A 15,577-nucleotide genomic window follows, 5' to 3' on the forward strand; every position below is an offset into this window, starting at 1 on the left:
ATCAGCTGTTGGGATTTACAATAGTTTGTCGGTGTGACATGTGATAACTATTGTTCCAGAAGTCCCCCAGGAGCCTGCATGGGACTCGGTTAACCTCAGTAATCTAGGTTTTGTTGAGGCTTACCTTGTATAGTATTTATTGCATAGCTACCAACCATTGGGAAACCCTTCCCCAGTTATTTTTCTGAAAATCTCCAATATCCTCTCCCCTCTGTTTAGGAGTAAGCACTGTTAGCCAGGAAAGTTCTCAGCAGTCTAGTGTGGTTTCTTTAAGATGCTGTGTCTTGAGTGACACTTGTCCCTTGTAAAAGTTGTGCTGTGTGCAAAGACACATAAACATGGCAGCTGTCTGGCTCAGGTGCTTCTCTCATGCTGGGCTTGTGCCTGATTCCCAGCTCCCACCTCCACCCAGGGTCATTGTCAGCAGCACTACCCCTGTCCCCAGGAGGCCTCTCTTCTGAATTCTCACTGTGTTTGTGGCAAGAGTGTGTCCCATCAGGACCTGTGTTGTTTTTTTGTCCAGTGGATTCCAGGCATTTCTGATATATTCTCACTGCTTTTCCTAGCTTTAAGGGAATTACTTTTATTTCTTCTAGTGTAAGGAATCAGCTTCCCTTTTCTGTAAGGTCACTGTTGAATTTGTCTATCTGTCCTCCCACTGGAAGAATTAGCCTCTACCCGCTTCTCTCTCCCTCATGCTTTGGCTCCCTACGGTCCCATGCACTGCTCCATTTTAGTAGGCATGGCCTACAAGCAGATGGACTTCTGGCTACTCATTGGAATAACAAGGAAATGAATTTCAGTTTCTTTCCGCATACTGAGATATTGCCATGTATTCCTTTGTGATATAATTTACGTAAATATATCAAGATGTTCACCATTATTCATTCACTCATTCAGTTTATTTTACAAGTATTTTTGGAGCTTCTGCTCTTTTAAGCACTCTGTTCCTATTGTGTTCTAAATGCCGAGTAACATATCAGCACACAGTAGTCATGGATGAAAGCTGACCCAAGTCACTGCTCTCTTTCATTTTACCTAAGAGTCCAAGTAAATCCCTCAGTGAGGAAGTTCTGGGCAGTGACTGAAATCAGTGTAGTTACGTATCGGTCTTAAACATCTGTGTCTGCAGTGTTATCAAATAGGTAAGCTGTCCATTTGTAGCCTATTTTAGGTGTGAAATTTTAAATTTTGTTCTGTGTCTGTGTAGTAATCACTCTATATTTGGCAATGAGTTAGTCATTAAGGAAGATACAGAGATGAACCAAACCTAGTCACTCTGCTAAATAAAGGAGCTGATAATCCAGCAGGGAATTCAAGTCCTGAAAACCGATACCCTGGAAAATCTGAACATTCAACGTGTAAAATAAGTACAAATGAGGTGCTGTATGAGTACAGAGGAAAGATTATTTCTGGCCGGGCTGGGGGTGGAGGTGAGATGAGATGGGAAAGCCATTTATGGAGTGGGTGCTGGTGGTGCTGGGCATGGCAGGGTGAGGGTTGAGGGTACAAAAGGGCCATCTCATCAGAGCGGCTTCTGACCTTAGTACAGTCAGTGGAGTAAGTGCAACTGGGTGGCAATAATCTTGTCTGATTGAACATAAGAGCTGGAGTTTTTATTTTTAACCTTTCTTCTTTACTACATTTACCACATATAAGTATAGCAAACTATTCTTTAAAACAATGAAAGCAACAGACATCTTTGTATACAATATTAACAGGAGTGCAGAAACTTAAAAACATCTTGCTTCCCCCTCCAATGGGCAAAGGGAGTCAGAGACCTTTATTCTACCCATGACCTTTAGTACTTTGTACAGTGCCTGCTTACATAGAAATTTCTCAATTACCGCTGAAATGACTTCAATCTGATGAAAACTCAGTTGCTCAAGAAGACTTTCCTAAAACAGAAGTGTATCAAAGGGGGACATTTTGTTATTTTTTTCTCCTAAAGTGTAATTTTTTTTTTTCAGAACAGTGACTTAATATGAGGCCTAAATTGTGTCATCAGCAAAGAACTTGTAAACTCCTTGTTACACTTTCCTTTGTCCTGTTTTCTGAAGAAGGCAAATAGATAGTTACAGAATAGGATTCAAGCATTCCTGGCTTCTCAGGTCACAGCAGGGGTGTATATGTGCCAGTTAAATGAGTGTCTGTCTTTTCTTGCTAGTGTGGTTGGAAAACCATGTATTGACATTTGTTCTGGTGAATTTTCTTTATAGTTTGGAACCATCTGCAGTCCTGTGGGCACAATTCAGTGGCTGACTGGCAAGGAACTGATTCGTAACATTTAGCCAGTGCTTACCATGAGCTTGATAGTTTTATCACATTTCATACTCTAATAAGTCTGTGAGGTCTCATATCTCTAATTTACAGATGAGGAATTTGAAACAAAAAGATGTCTAATGGCCAGTGTTCAATAACTAGCAATGTGGCTGTGATACAAATTTCATTTCCCTGACCTGTGGACTCCATGTTGCCAAACCACCCATGCCTTCCATCGCTGTCCTGTCATCCTTGGCTGGTCGTGTCAAATCCAGCCTAGCAGCAAGTGTTTGGAGAGCAGAGTATGAAGAATTTCAATCCTGGAGATTTTCAGTCTCTACTCACTTCTTACCAAAGGCTTCTTCCTCACTCCCTGCCTTGCCACATTGCACCGCCTTGGTATAACTGAGAACCAGGGCAGGCGGCCATTATTGCATTATTGTGGTCTGTGGGAATCCTTGTCTGCCAAACATGTCTGAAGATTCCCAGGCTCTTGAATAGAGGACCATGCTACTGTGGCCCCTGTGTGTACATGTTGCAAAAAGGTCCTGTGGTGCTGTTCTTGTATTTTGGAGGCCCGGACCCTTCAACACTTGCTGCAAAGGTTGGCCAGTTCTTGAAATAAAGGAAGTCCAGGGGAATAAGACCAAGAGTGAAGAAGGCACAGAAATCATGTGAGGTGTAGGAGAGGTGCACAGAAACACATTGATGTAAAATATCTGGGAAAAGGGCGGCAGTGCTGGTAACAGCAGCACAGTTATTTTAATCAACGAAGGATTTGTGAAAGAAAAGTGGTTTCAAGAAATCTTTGAAGTATTTCCAACAAGGTGTGAATTGTGGTCGTGTTTTTGCTTTCTTTTTCTTCCTTCCTTCCTTCCTTCCTTCCTTCCTTCCTTCCTTCCTTCCTCTCTCTCTCTCTCTCTCTCTCTCCCGCAGGTGCTACTAAGTTAGAGGTCTTCACCAACTGCCCTTGAACTTTATTCTTTACATGTGGACTATGTCAAATACAACCATACCAGTTGTTCTGTATATTGAAAAAGTTAAGATTAAAAAAATTCCATGAGGTTTTTAACATCTAAGCCTTTTGCTTACATTTAAATGGATCCAGTTTGCATTCATGAGATACTTACTTGTCCCTGTTGTCAGCATACTTGTTTTTGCTCTAACCTTTGGTTTAGAAACACTGAAACAAATACTGGTGTTTAATAATTTATTTTGCTTCCTGCTTATGTTGATCTTTCTCCCCTTGGTGTTTATTTTCAGGATACCTTGAGGATAGTTTTGTGAAGTCTGGAGTCTTCAATGTATCAGAACTTGTGAGGGTATCCAGAAGTGAGTAAATCATGTTCTTTTTATTTAAGTATATTGTATGGCTTATTACATTTTATATTTTGACCTTTAAATGTAAAGGAGCCACATATGTTTGCTTTTAGCTTTTTAAAAACTTCAGTTCTTTGATCAAATCTTAAATGATATATTTTGTCTGATTTTCAAAAATCTTAATAATTATGTGATTGTTCTGATTGCTATGTTTACACTATTCATTTAATTCACTGTTCTCTGTGACCATAGATGGTCATCTATATCAAAGGAAGTGTGATTAATTAAATGTACTCAATGTTGTTATGATAACCCACATAAGTTTCCTGTAGATAAGTGCTTTTTCTTTTTACTAATGTTTTGGTGGGGGCTGGAGATGCACAGGATGTACACACTAGTGTGCAGAGTGTTGAGGGGTGTAGAAATTAACTTTGCAGATTGTTGTTGGATATAGATAGAAAGCATTGTTATCCAAAACAATGTCCTATTGTTTTAGCTTGCCACCTCACCTGAGACACCACTCTTGGCAGGCAGGGCCAGATTTTTCAAGGGTAAGCTCACCTGGCTAGCTCCCTAGGCAAGGGGAAAGTTTCTGGATTAACTCTCTCACTTATTTTGAACATGCACAGATATGTCAAAGACGCAGGTCTTAATGCACGGATAATGTTGGAGGTGGTGATCCTTCCCCGTTTCTTCCCAGCCTTTGCTTGTTTGTGCCACTGTGAACAATAGGTTTTCAACTCACATTTTGACATGAGACATTCACACTGTGGAGTGATGTTATTCAGGTAATCTGGTGGCACTCTGAGCTTCATTTTTTTCTCATGGGTCAAATAAAGAGGTCATGAATGAGAATCCTGATGGTTCAAGAAGAAAGAGAATGAGTTAGCAAGGGAGAGGAGTTAACAGAGGCTTTAGTGTCATCAATGAATTTCCAAGATGGTGAAATAACTCATATTTTTGTAGTGGTCCATTACAAATAGAGTGTGTATTAGGGAGGAGCATACGTGAGCATTTAAGACCTCAAGTGACATTCTTTGTGATATAATTCTGGGTTTCCTAAATGTATGGCCAAGCATCTCTGTCATGGTCTTTCTGTTTGGGGCAGTATAAGATATTAAAATAAAGTATAAATGAAAAACAATTTTGAAGTTCTTAGTAGATGCAGGGTATGGATTTGCTGGGAAGATAGATTCCAGCACTCTATGTAGTCCAACAGAGTGAGCCTTATGTATATTGCCAGATCACTTTTTGATGGTTAGAGGTCTGTGACATTGGAAAGATTTTAAGGTTTTCAGTTGTAATTTGGGAAGAAATATGCTGGATTATGTTCATGACCAGACTATAACATGTATAGGAAGAAAAGAATATTTGAGTGTGTGTGTGTGTGTGTGTGTGTGTGTGAGAGAGAGAGAGAGACAATATTGCTCTTTGCAGAAAAGCTGTGCTGCTGCAGTTAGTAGGCTTATCAAATTATTTGCTTAAGTTTATATTTCTCTGAGTTCCATGATAAAGTTTCATCTTTCTTATGAGAAGAGCAGTGGAGTCATCTGTCAAAAAATATTTGTGTAGTACCTCATTATGCTAAGTGCTGTCAAAGGAGAACCACCCTAGAACCTTCAGAAATCCTGAGTGATATTTGGAAAAATATGAATTCTGGACATTGTAGAGTAGATCAGGAATACCTTTCTAAATCAATTCAGAAACAGGAAAAAATTTATATCTCTTCCATTCTCCATTAATACTGTCATCTCTCAGATATTTTTTAGGTTATCTGTAACACCCGATAGTGCTGATTTGCAATGAGTACTTTAATTAGCTATATTCGTTCATTCATTTATTTATGCAGCAAACATTTATTTTCTCTTCCATAGGTACATAATTGTCTCTGAGATGCTTGAAAACTTACTATGCTAAGTGTTTTTGTGTATCCACATTATAATCTTGTTTAAACAGTTGAACTCTAGGAGATAAAAACTCAGTGATCATAAATTCAGCACAGCCCTGATACACACGTTGTGACTTTTCGAGGGTTCACAGTAGGTTAACAGTTTCTGTCCTCTAGGCTGTTCCTACCATATGACCTACTAATGTGCATGTTGACTTTAGCTAATGAAGCTATTCAGTTTTAGGAGAGTGATCTTTCTGCTGAATGATATTATCTCCATCTTCCAAGTTGATTTAGGATCAGCTTTTGGAGAAGGAGAACAATAGGAGAGATTAAGAGTTGGCTTCTGAACCTTAGAATCTGAGGTTCTCTGGGCCTTAGTGTCTAAAGGGACATTGGCAAGCTGGTAAATATGGTTTGCAACACTCAGCTTCTTGACAGCTCTGGAGAAGAGGTGCTAATGCTGATCTTGGGGCTGATGCAAGTTCTCCCCGAGGGTTTAAACAAGAAGATCTGATGGTAACTTGCTATTCTCACACTCTCTTTGTCATTATGTCCATTGTACCCTTGCTGTTTGAGTATTTTGGCTGTGTTTATTATTAATCTACCTTTTGCCCCCCTTTAGTCTTCCATTCCATGTCAGAATACATATCAGATTTTTACTGTGTCCATTTATTAATCTATAGACAAATAATTGTTAGTTATCTTGCCACCCTGGGCTAATCCTTCTGCGAATAAAATAGGAAAGATTAAAATTTCTGAGGAATTATTTTAATAGTGAAAGGGATGGACTTTTTTAAAAAAAGATTTATTTATTTTTATTGCAAAGTCAAAAATACAGAGAGAGAAGGAGAGACAGAGAGGAAGATCTTTCATCTGATGATTCACTCCCCAAGTGACTGCAATGGCTGGAGCTAAGCCAACCTAAAACCAGGAGCCAGAAGCTTCCTCTGGGTCTCCCACATGGGTGCAGAGTCCCAAAATTTTGGGCTGTCCTTGTCTGCTTTCCCAGTCCACAAGCAGGGAGCTGAATGGAAAGTGGAGCTGCCGGGATTAGAACCAACACCCCCATATGGGATCCTGGCACGTTCAAAGTGAGGACTTTATCCGCTAGGCTATCATGCCAGGCCTCCTAAGGAATTTTTAAAAATTATAATTTTTCTACTAATTAATATCATCCAGCATGTTTATGGCCAGGAAAATTGTATTGACTACAGTGTCATAATGTATTTAATAGAAACTACAAATTTTGGCTTAAATATTGCATGATCTTAATAAATTTACAGATAGTTTAAATAAGATATAATCTGCACATTCCTGTCAGGTATTTGAATTATATCCATTGTTACAAGGATGCCAGATTACCCTCTTCACTAGCCCCTCTAAAACTTTCTCTAGACCATAACCTACTTCTAGTGTTACATAAAGCATGGTTCTGATAATAAATGTTAAAGCATGTGGTTACTCTGGGGTTTTCTATCTTGTATTTTTTTTAAATCTCTGTAGTCTCCAAACCACAACAAACAGCCATCTTTTAATTCTTGAAATAATCAAGCCATCAGACATAGTTACACATGGCATATAAACCTTTTCTGTTTAAAGGAAGTTGAAGTGTGTGATGTGAATGGGATAGACTAACGGCAGGAAGATGCTCTACAAGTTTGTACCTGACACCTCTCGTATATATAATGGTTCATTTAATTTTTTTTTTGTAGGAAAAGATAGTTGTTGCATATTCCTTGATGACTTTTCTAAAGTGAAACATGTGCCTCTTAATCATCTGTTCTGAAAAACATTTTAATCTAGCCTTGGGCTGACTGATACTAAAGATCAACTCAGCTTTTAATACATTTAGAATATCTATTAAAAATCCTGGGTATTCAAAATTCCTTGAAAAATATGAGGTTTCATTGAAATTTTGTATTCAACATCGGGCAGTTAGCAGAGGGGGGCGGGGAGTAAGCCAACCAAGTGTTCTTAGAGTGAATCTTAGGGACGTTAGGATTCTGTTGCCACGCCCCTGGACAGGCTTTGCCTGCTGAGAGTTTTTGAACACCTGATTAGAACAGGTGGAGAAATGTAAACCCTTCCTAAGCACTGTTTGTCCTTTGGAATCCCACTGTCTGGTCTCAACTTCGGACAGTATTTCTTTCCTACTGTATCTGCTGTTTTCAATGACATCCCTTCAGTACCATACTCATTTTCCAAAGTCCGTACCGGCTGTGGCTTCTTGCGCAGAATTATTGCAGAAATCAAGGCTACAATGGATTCTTTTCCCCCTGAAGTTCTAAACGTTTAATGATCATGCCATTCATTTGTTCAGCTTTATTGCACCACCTTATCCTGGTATTTGTAGGTTTTGCCTGGGGGTTTACTTATTAAAAATGTTGCCTAATATGTTTATTCAGGAAAAGAATTTTTTAAGCTATTTTGTATCATTGCAGTGACTACCAGTACGGGCCACAGACAGAATCTTGTTGAATGAACAAACTTTCAGCAACAGAGTCATTTGTTTTTGCTTCTCCACAGAGTTTTGAACTGTTTTGTCTGGCCCTCTGTTATACACTGAGCGTATTACTGGGCTTTTATCACTTCTTATCTGAGTTCATTTTCAATATACTCCTATGTGGTAGGCTATTATTTTCATTTTATAGTTTAGGAAACTGAGTCTGATAGGCTGTCAGTGACACAGGAAGTTCAAACTAAAAGACTGTTTATCTCTCAACACTGTGTTCTTTGTGATACAACATGCTGTCGTGTAGATTTATTCAAGATGTCTAAATATTTATTTTAATTGGAAGATATATAGTCCATTGTGCAAAAACTACCAACATACAAAAACTTTTGCTCATCATGCATTAGCAAATTCAAAGAGATTTGTCAATTTTTCACCTTAGTGCCTTATAGTATAATACTGCTTAACTATATTTTAAATTACTTATAACTTTGTGGTATAAACTTCCTTTAAAATTACATAGCTTTAAATAACACTCATATTCCTGTATGAAACTCTATGTACTTTGGGGGGAGAAAACGTGCCTTCTATTTAACATTTACAAATTTCGCATATTTACCTGCCGTAATACAGTTGTTTATATAAAATAATTATGGTTTCTAATCTATTCTAATATCAGTGTTAATAGGATTATAGAGTAGTAATCATAGGTGTTTATTTGTGAAGTTCTTCTGTCTGTGGTTTTTGAGAATACAATTAGTGGTAGGGCATTGTTTGGTACTGAACAACAGGAGTTACATCCTCTATCCCTCCAAGACCTCTCTGTATAGAGCAGGGGGTGACAATGGCAGTTACAAATGTACCAAATGGGTGAGTATGCAAGCTTCTTGAGTGGGATTAGGGGAAGCAGCAATCAAAGATTGCTTTCTAAATGCCCCATATTCTACATTTGTACAGTAGTACCATGAGAAAGGTTTTATTTCCTACTCCAGGATATAATGGGTGTTATTAGAGTCCTAAGGTAAATAGAGTTCATTTATTGTCCAGAAGCATGGAGAATGTCTAATTGTTATAATGGAATAATAACAAGTGTGGTTACCTTTCTTAGTGTTTCTTTCCATTTTACTCCTCAGCGCCCATAACCCAGGGAACTGGAGTCAACTTCCCAATTGGAGAAATCCCGAGCCAACCATACTACCATGACATGAACTCGGGGGTCAATCTTCAAAGGTCGCTGTCTTCTCCACCAAGCAGGTAACTACACGAGGAGCTGCTCAGACTCTCAGTTTGCACGCAGCTACAAATTAAAGTGTTACAAAGATACGTGGATAAGCAGGTTGGCAGGCAGGTAGGTAAGAGAGGAAAAATAAAAAATTGATGGTAGTCTATAGATTCTTAAAGTTGTGATATTTGCAAAATATAGCTGTCCAAAGTGTATTTTCCGCAAAATCTCTTTTGTGGAAAGAAGGAAATATGAAAATTTACATTTTATTCTATTGTTTGACAAACAATTTGATGAGTTAGCTAATTCTCCTGGTGAATTTAAAAAACAATGTTGCCAGTTATAACTGGTCCAACCTGGTAACTGTTATCCTTAATACCACTTCCAGAATTGGGATAGTGAAATATGAAAACTGAAATGTGTCATTTACTTAACAGTAAGATTAGAGTCCTTATCCTGGCCGTAATTTACCAAACACTGTAATTAGTGGGTGAATTTTGGCTCATTTAGTTATTTTTTGACTCGTTTAGCTATTGAATACATTGTCTGGTCTGAGGTTTGCTTCGACCAGTATCTGTTGAGGAGGAATGCAATGAGTTTTCTTTGTTTCTAAGTCCTCTGTTGACATTTTCATTTTTTTCCTGTTGATATTCTAAGTTTAACCTTCAGTTTAGGTTGAGCAGATGAATTTTTTTTTGAGGTAGATCTTCAGCATGTCAAGACTCATCTCATTCTCAGAATATCAAATATACCCATATCAAATATAAAAGCATCACAAATTCCAAAGCAAAGCCTGCATTTCATAATGTCAGCTTTTTAAAAGCAAAAAGAATAGCTAAAATTATTTCCCTGAGCCAGGCTTAGTAATGAAAGTTAATTGCATTTGGATTGATTTTTTTTTCCCTTTTTTAGGGGCAAACTAAGAGAGAGAGTGTGAGCCAGAGACAGAGAGAGCAAGATAGATCTCATCCATTGGTGTACCCCACAGATGTCAGATTCCTACACTGGCTCAGGACTAAGCCGGGAGCTAGGAATTCAACCTGAGTCTCCCACGTGGGATGGCAGGAACTGTCGCTGCTGCTTCTTCCCAGGGTCTCGATTAGCAGAGGCTCTACTCAGGAACCACACAGGGTATCAAACACAGGCTCTTCACTGTGAAACACTGTGTCTTCGGCTGGTAGGCCTAACACCCACCCCAGCAGGTTAATTTTATGTCTTCTCTGGTCATACTCTATTTCCATGTAATTACATTGTCTTGGCATATTGTTCATATAACTACCCATGGTATGAGTAGGTGTTAAAAATGCTTAAAATATGGATAGTATAGTCAGCATTGTGGTGCAGCAGGTGAAACTACTGCTTGAGATGCCAATATTTGTATTATAATGCCTGGTTCAAGTCCTGCCTCCTGTGTACTTCTGACTCAGCTTCTTGCTAATGGGCCTTTCAGGCAGCCGATGATGAGTCGAGTAGTTGGGTTTCTACCACCCATGAGGGAGGTCCAGGTGGCATCCCTGAGGCTTGGCTTCGGTTTGGCTGAATCCTGGTTGCTGTGGGCACTTGGAGGAGTGAACCTTTGGATGGAACATTTGTCTCTCTCTGTCTCTCCCTCTTGTCAATCTGCCTTTCAAATAAATAAATGAATGATGAATCTGATTGAAAGCATGAATAATAATTCTTCTACTTTATCTACTGGATCAGTTGTCAGCATAAATCTTTTCTGTTGACCACTGCATATCAAATATGTCTCACGATAAAAAATGTTTTAAAAATATTTTTTATTACTTTGGTATGAAACTAATTTCTCTTCCATTTGAAGTTTTATGTATTCCTATTTACTGTTAACTCACAAATGCAAAAATAACATTAAAGGGTGGCTTTTATTTAAATATAAGTTCTAACCTTAGGTTGTAACTAAAGAAGCAGTATTCACTCGGTATGGCTTAGCATGGTTGGAAATGGCTGTGTTCTCTATCATGTTGATTCTCTGGGGGCAGTGAGTCGAATGTCCATCACAAGCCCTTCTACAGATGGGCGTAGACACGGGCGTGCTTATGCTGCCAGTGCAGTGCCCTGCAGGGAACCCACGTGGTGCTCCTCTCCCTCCACTCCTTTGCTCCCGGGAATTCACTGCATCTCCAAATGCATCTCCCAACTGCAAAAAAAAAAAAAAAGGGGGTGGGGTGGGGGAGAGTTGACTTTAGTATACAATTTCTGAAATCCTGTGACATATTTACTATCACTACACAAAAATTAATTTAGAAGGTTTTTTTTTTAGCTTTTACCAGAAAATTTTTAATTAAAGAAGATTCATTTCCGTGGTTGTATGTGGAGGCAGAATATCAAGTGGTATGGCCTCTCCTGAAAAAGCAGCTGTTTAATATCTGCTCTAAGTAGTTGTGTTTTTCTTAAGTAATTGAGGTGATCCATATTTTCCTTACTAAATATATATAATTTTTGAAGTTACTATTAGGTTTCAGTGTGGCAGTGTCTTTTTTATATATGTTTAATCTTAATGATTAAGCATCAATAACCTGGTGTTTAAAAAAAAGTTAAAGGAGAACATATAAAATCATTTACAATCACCGAAATACAATAGATTTTCTATTATTAATTACAGGGTTACTAATATTAATTACTGTTTTAAGTGTATTCTAAATGCCAGCCACTTGAGAGAATTTCGGTAATTGATCTAATCATCCTAGGCATCTCCCATTGAATTAGGTTTTATTATTTCAATTTTATAAATGACAAACCGAGTTAGTAAAGTTAGGAGCGTACCATTAAGAACTAATAAGTGGTCTAGTCAAGATGTGATAATAGGTTGTCCTCTTCCAAAGCTCTGTTCTCTTCTATATTATCTTCCATTACTGTAGCTTGGAATTATTATGAAAGGTTTAAGTTGTCAAGTGGCAAGTGCTATGCAAGTTAACATCATTAATATCAATATCAATTGTAATAAAGAATTAAGGTACAGTTACTACCCTATCATTATTTTAATATTAGTAGATAAATCACATCAAATGTTCACTTTATACTATTGAAATTTTCCTTGGAATGTTTTCGAGTGGATAAGTGTAATGAATACCATATTTACTTGCCAGGGTAAAGTATAAGATAGTATAGTAAATTGTATATACCACTATGAATGCTTGCTATTCCTGTTGATACCCTGAATGCTTAACACTATTTCAGAGTGACTCTGAGGTACAGTCACTTCTGTGTATAGAATTTGCTGTAGTTAGGAATTTTCTCAAGTGAAATGTTGTATGCCAGAAATCCCAATAATGTAACTATTGTTATATTTTAACAGCAAAAGACCCAAAACTATATCCATAGATGAAAATATGGAACCAAGTCCGACAGGAGACTTTTATCCCTCTCCAAATTCACCAGCTGCTGGAAGTAGAACATGGCATGAAAGAGATCAAGGTGAGTAGCATGGAGAGTCTTCCAAGAACTAAAAGGAAAAGAACAGCCCTTTGCGTAAGTTTCCTGTGGCTCCAGATATATCATCAGTGTAGTGGAGGGAAGAGATCCTTTTACCCCTGTAGATTCTTATGTGGATTCCTTGATTCGAACTAGAAGCCCAGTTACTATTAAAACTGATTAACAAGAGAAAAGCACCCAAGTTCTATTAATGTTACATGTAAATAAAGATCTTCATAGGAGAGTAAAGTCCAAAGAAATGACCCAAGCATTTGCGAACTCTATGTTGGATGAAACAATGTATTCATAAAGAAATGAAAGAAGGAATGGGTGTCCAGGTTATGGAAGTAAATTCTAGGAATGTCATGAACATATATGTGGAGTAGAAAAGTTATTGGAAAGTAACAGGTAACTTCTTTATTCAGAGACCTTGCCACCCACTTCTCAGTCTTTGTTGATCAAGGCTGTGTTCTGGCCATCGTATGTGAAGAACGCCCCTCCCAGAGATCCTTTGTGGCTTGCTGTGTGTATAGGAAAAGACAGGCCAAATTACCCTTTGTGATATTACAGTTCCACAGATCGTTTCAGCTTGAAGTAATCACTGTGTGACTTTGGCATATATTGAGGTGGCATGTCCTTAACTCCGTCATGGCTTATATTCATGGGTTGATCTTGGTAAAAGCATGCCTGGCCGTGCGGTGCACGAGAGCCATGTTTAGACTTGCTTCCCCCTGTCAGCCCTTGGCTATGATTTTTGTCTCCATCTCCTGCTGCCAGTGTGCCTCCTCACGTCTTCGTGAGTTCAGATGCCAGCCTGCCAACTCTGCTTTCTCCATGATGGTTTTTTCACTAGTCATTAAGCTCTAGGGTACTTGCTATTAAAAATTCTGAGCTGCCTAAAAGGAGTTGTGAATAAGGAACTCAACTTTGTAAATGCTAAGCTCCAGGAATACTTATCTGCAAAAATTACTCCTCATTCCTCAGAACTATTTCATTGTACATTTGTTAAAACACAGTTTTGCTTTACAAAGCCTTATTTATGCAGATGCAGAGATGCCGACAAACTCTACAGTGTCCACTACAGTTTCCATGCTTGTTAGTCTCCCTCCGAGAAAAAGGGAGAGGTATGAAGCACATTGTATCCAGCATGCAGCAAGAAAAGAGTGTAAATATGAATCCATAATGCCAAATAATACCGATTTCTTAAAATTATACTTCTCTCTCAAAGCTTCCTTAGAAGTGAGTCACTTTTTATCTGGAAAACCAACTAAATTGACTCATTTCCCACCACTCTCAGGAGACTTCGGAGTTCCCTCAGATGACTGACAGGGCTGGCCTCAATGCTCCAGAGCCTCAGCCAGGGCCTTCCTGCCATGCCATGCTTGCCCTCCCTGGAGCTCACCGCTTTGTATCCATTTGGAAATGCAAACCCAGGGCCATTGCATAGGCCCAGCTCCCTGAAAAGCTCTTCTAACTCCTCTAGAAAATCTGCAGTCATCCTTCAGGGCCCGGCTTCAGCTGAGGAATTTCAGGCTAAATTAGGTCTTCCTGTTTTTGTTCTTGGCACCCATCATTGTTCTTTCATTGTGCTCGTAATAACTCATTTATTTAGAGAATTAATTGTCTAAATCTGTCTATACCATGAGGGCATGGACCTTCTCTGTTTTGTTGGTTACGATAACCAACACCTAACAAAACACTTAATGCACAGTGGTGGCACAACAAGTATTTGTTGAACAAATGGTGATAAACCAAACAGCAGGCTTCTTAGTGGGGACAAGAACTAAACAGAGGCTTTTACCAGTCTTGCAGAAGTGAGAAGAAAAACGAAACCGTCAAGCCTTGGTATTTTATTGCTTGCTTTATATTTGATTGTCAGTTTGTTCCAAACAAAACTGTATTTTCTTTGTCAGAGATTATCCTGAAGAAGCTTCTAATGGCAATAATAATAACGTGGTGAATAGGTGGGGATGGATGCATTGTTCTGAAGTGTAGGTGTTCTTTATCGTGGGGAGTATCACTTTGTAGGAATTGATTCCTCTTGCCAGCCTCATTGTGTAAAGCCAATGTCAAGTCATATTATAAAACAGTTTTGAAAAGTAGAAGGGAAACTGTCATTCTTTCTCTTTGTAAAATCATGGTATTGTCTTTGTGACTTTTCTATTGTCAAGATGACTAGAATTATTGGGGAAGTCTGCAATTGCATATTCTATTAAGAGTAAGGAAGGATGTTCCATTCTGTAGTGTGCCTAAGAAAAACTCTGTCACTTTCATTCTGAATATCCTGAAGACTTTGTAATTCACACAATAAGTCGTTGTAGAAAGAAGACTTCAACCACAATGAGAAATTGAGGGCAGTACGGTACTATCTTCTTAAGTTTGCTGAACCTAATGTAATCATTTTGTTCTTAGGAAATTGCCCTTTTAAACAAAAAGTTGAAGATGAAATGCCTGTGGTTGCCCTTGTCTATTTTTCAGTATTCTTTCCCTGCGCTTTCCTACCATGAGGGATTCCCCCTTGAGCATGCATTGAGTGCTGATCCTGTGTTTGTGATGGCCTTAACAGGGCTAATGCTGCGTTAACTGACACTAAGTAGGTTCTTCTAGGTTGATATAAGTAATTATTATAATCAGCAAAATATTAGCTATTTATTTTTTATTATATTCTGATGCATAATAAAACATCCCACAATCTCTTAGTGTTAACCTTATATTAAAATCTCCTTTGCCATAGCTGATTTTTTACTATCAGAATACAGGATGATTAAATTTGAGATAATATGTGGCATTCTACAAGAGTCCTTAGAAAGTTTGTGGAAAATGTGTTTTATAGAAAAAAAATGCTTGGACTTCTAAATACCATTTTTGCACTGAAATAAATTTGTCTTCTTTTTTAAAAAATATTATGTTTTGATTGGAAAGTCAGATGTACAGAGAGGAGGAAAGACAGAGAGGAAGATCTTCCGTCCGTTGTTTGACTAAATTTGTCTTCTAATTCCAT

General features: G+C 38.3%; 1 protein-coding gene across 13 annotated transcripts in view; it reads left to right on the top strand.

Annotated features, from left to right (window-relative positions):
- NFIB (nuclear factor I B) overlaps positions 1–15,577 on the top strand; it is a 449,892-nt gene that overhangs the window by 378,149 nt on the left and 56,166 nt on the right. For all 13 annotated transcript variants that reach the window (XM_040963072.1, XM_040963071.1, XM_040963074.1 and 10 more), the window contains exons 4-6: positions 3,526–3,594; positions 9,059–9,179; positions 12,461–12,579. In XM_040963072.1, the coding sequence (XP_040819006.1) occupies positions 3,526–3,594; positions 9,059–9,179; positions 12,461–12,579 (309 nt within the window). The remainder of the gene's footprint in view (positions 1–3,525; positions 3,595–9,058; positions 9,180–12,460; positions 12,580–15,577) is intronic.

This window comes from Ochotona curzoniae, unplaced genomic scaffold (assembly GCF_017591425.1).
Source record: "Ochotona curzoniae isolate NIBS_2020 unplaced genomic scaffold, NIBS_Ocur_1.0 scaffold_3208, whole genome shotgun sequence".
NCBI lineage: Eukaryota > Metazoa > Chordata > Mammalia > Lagomorpha > Ochotonidae > Ochotona > Ochotona curzoniae.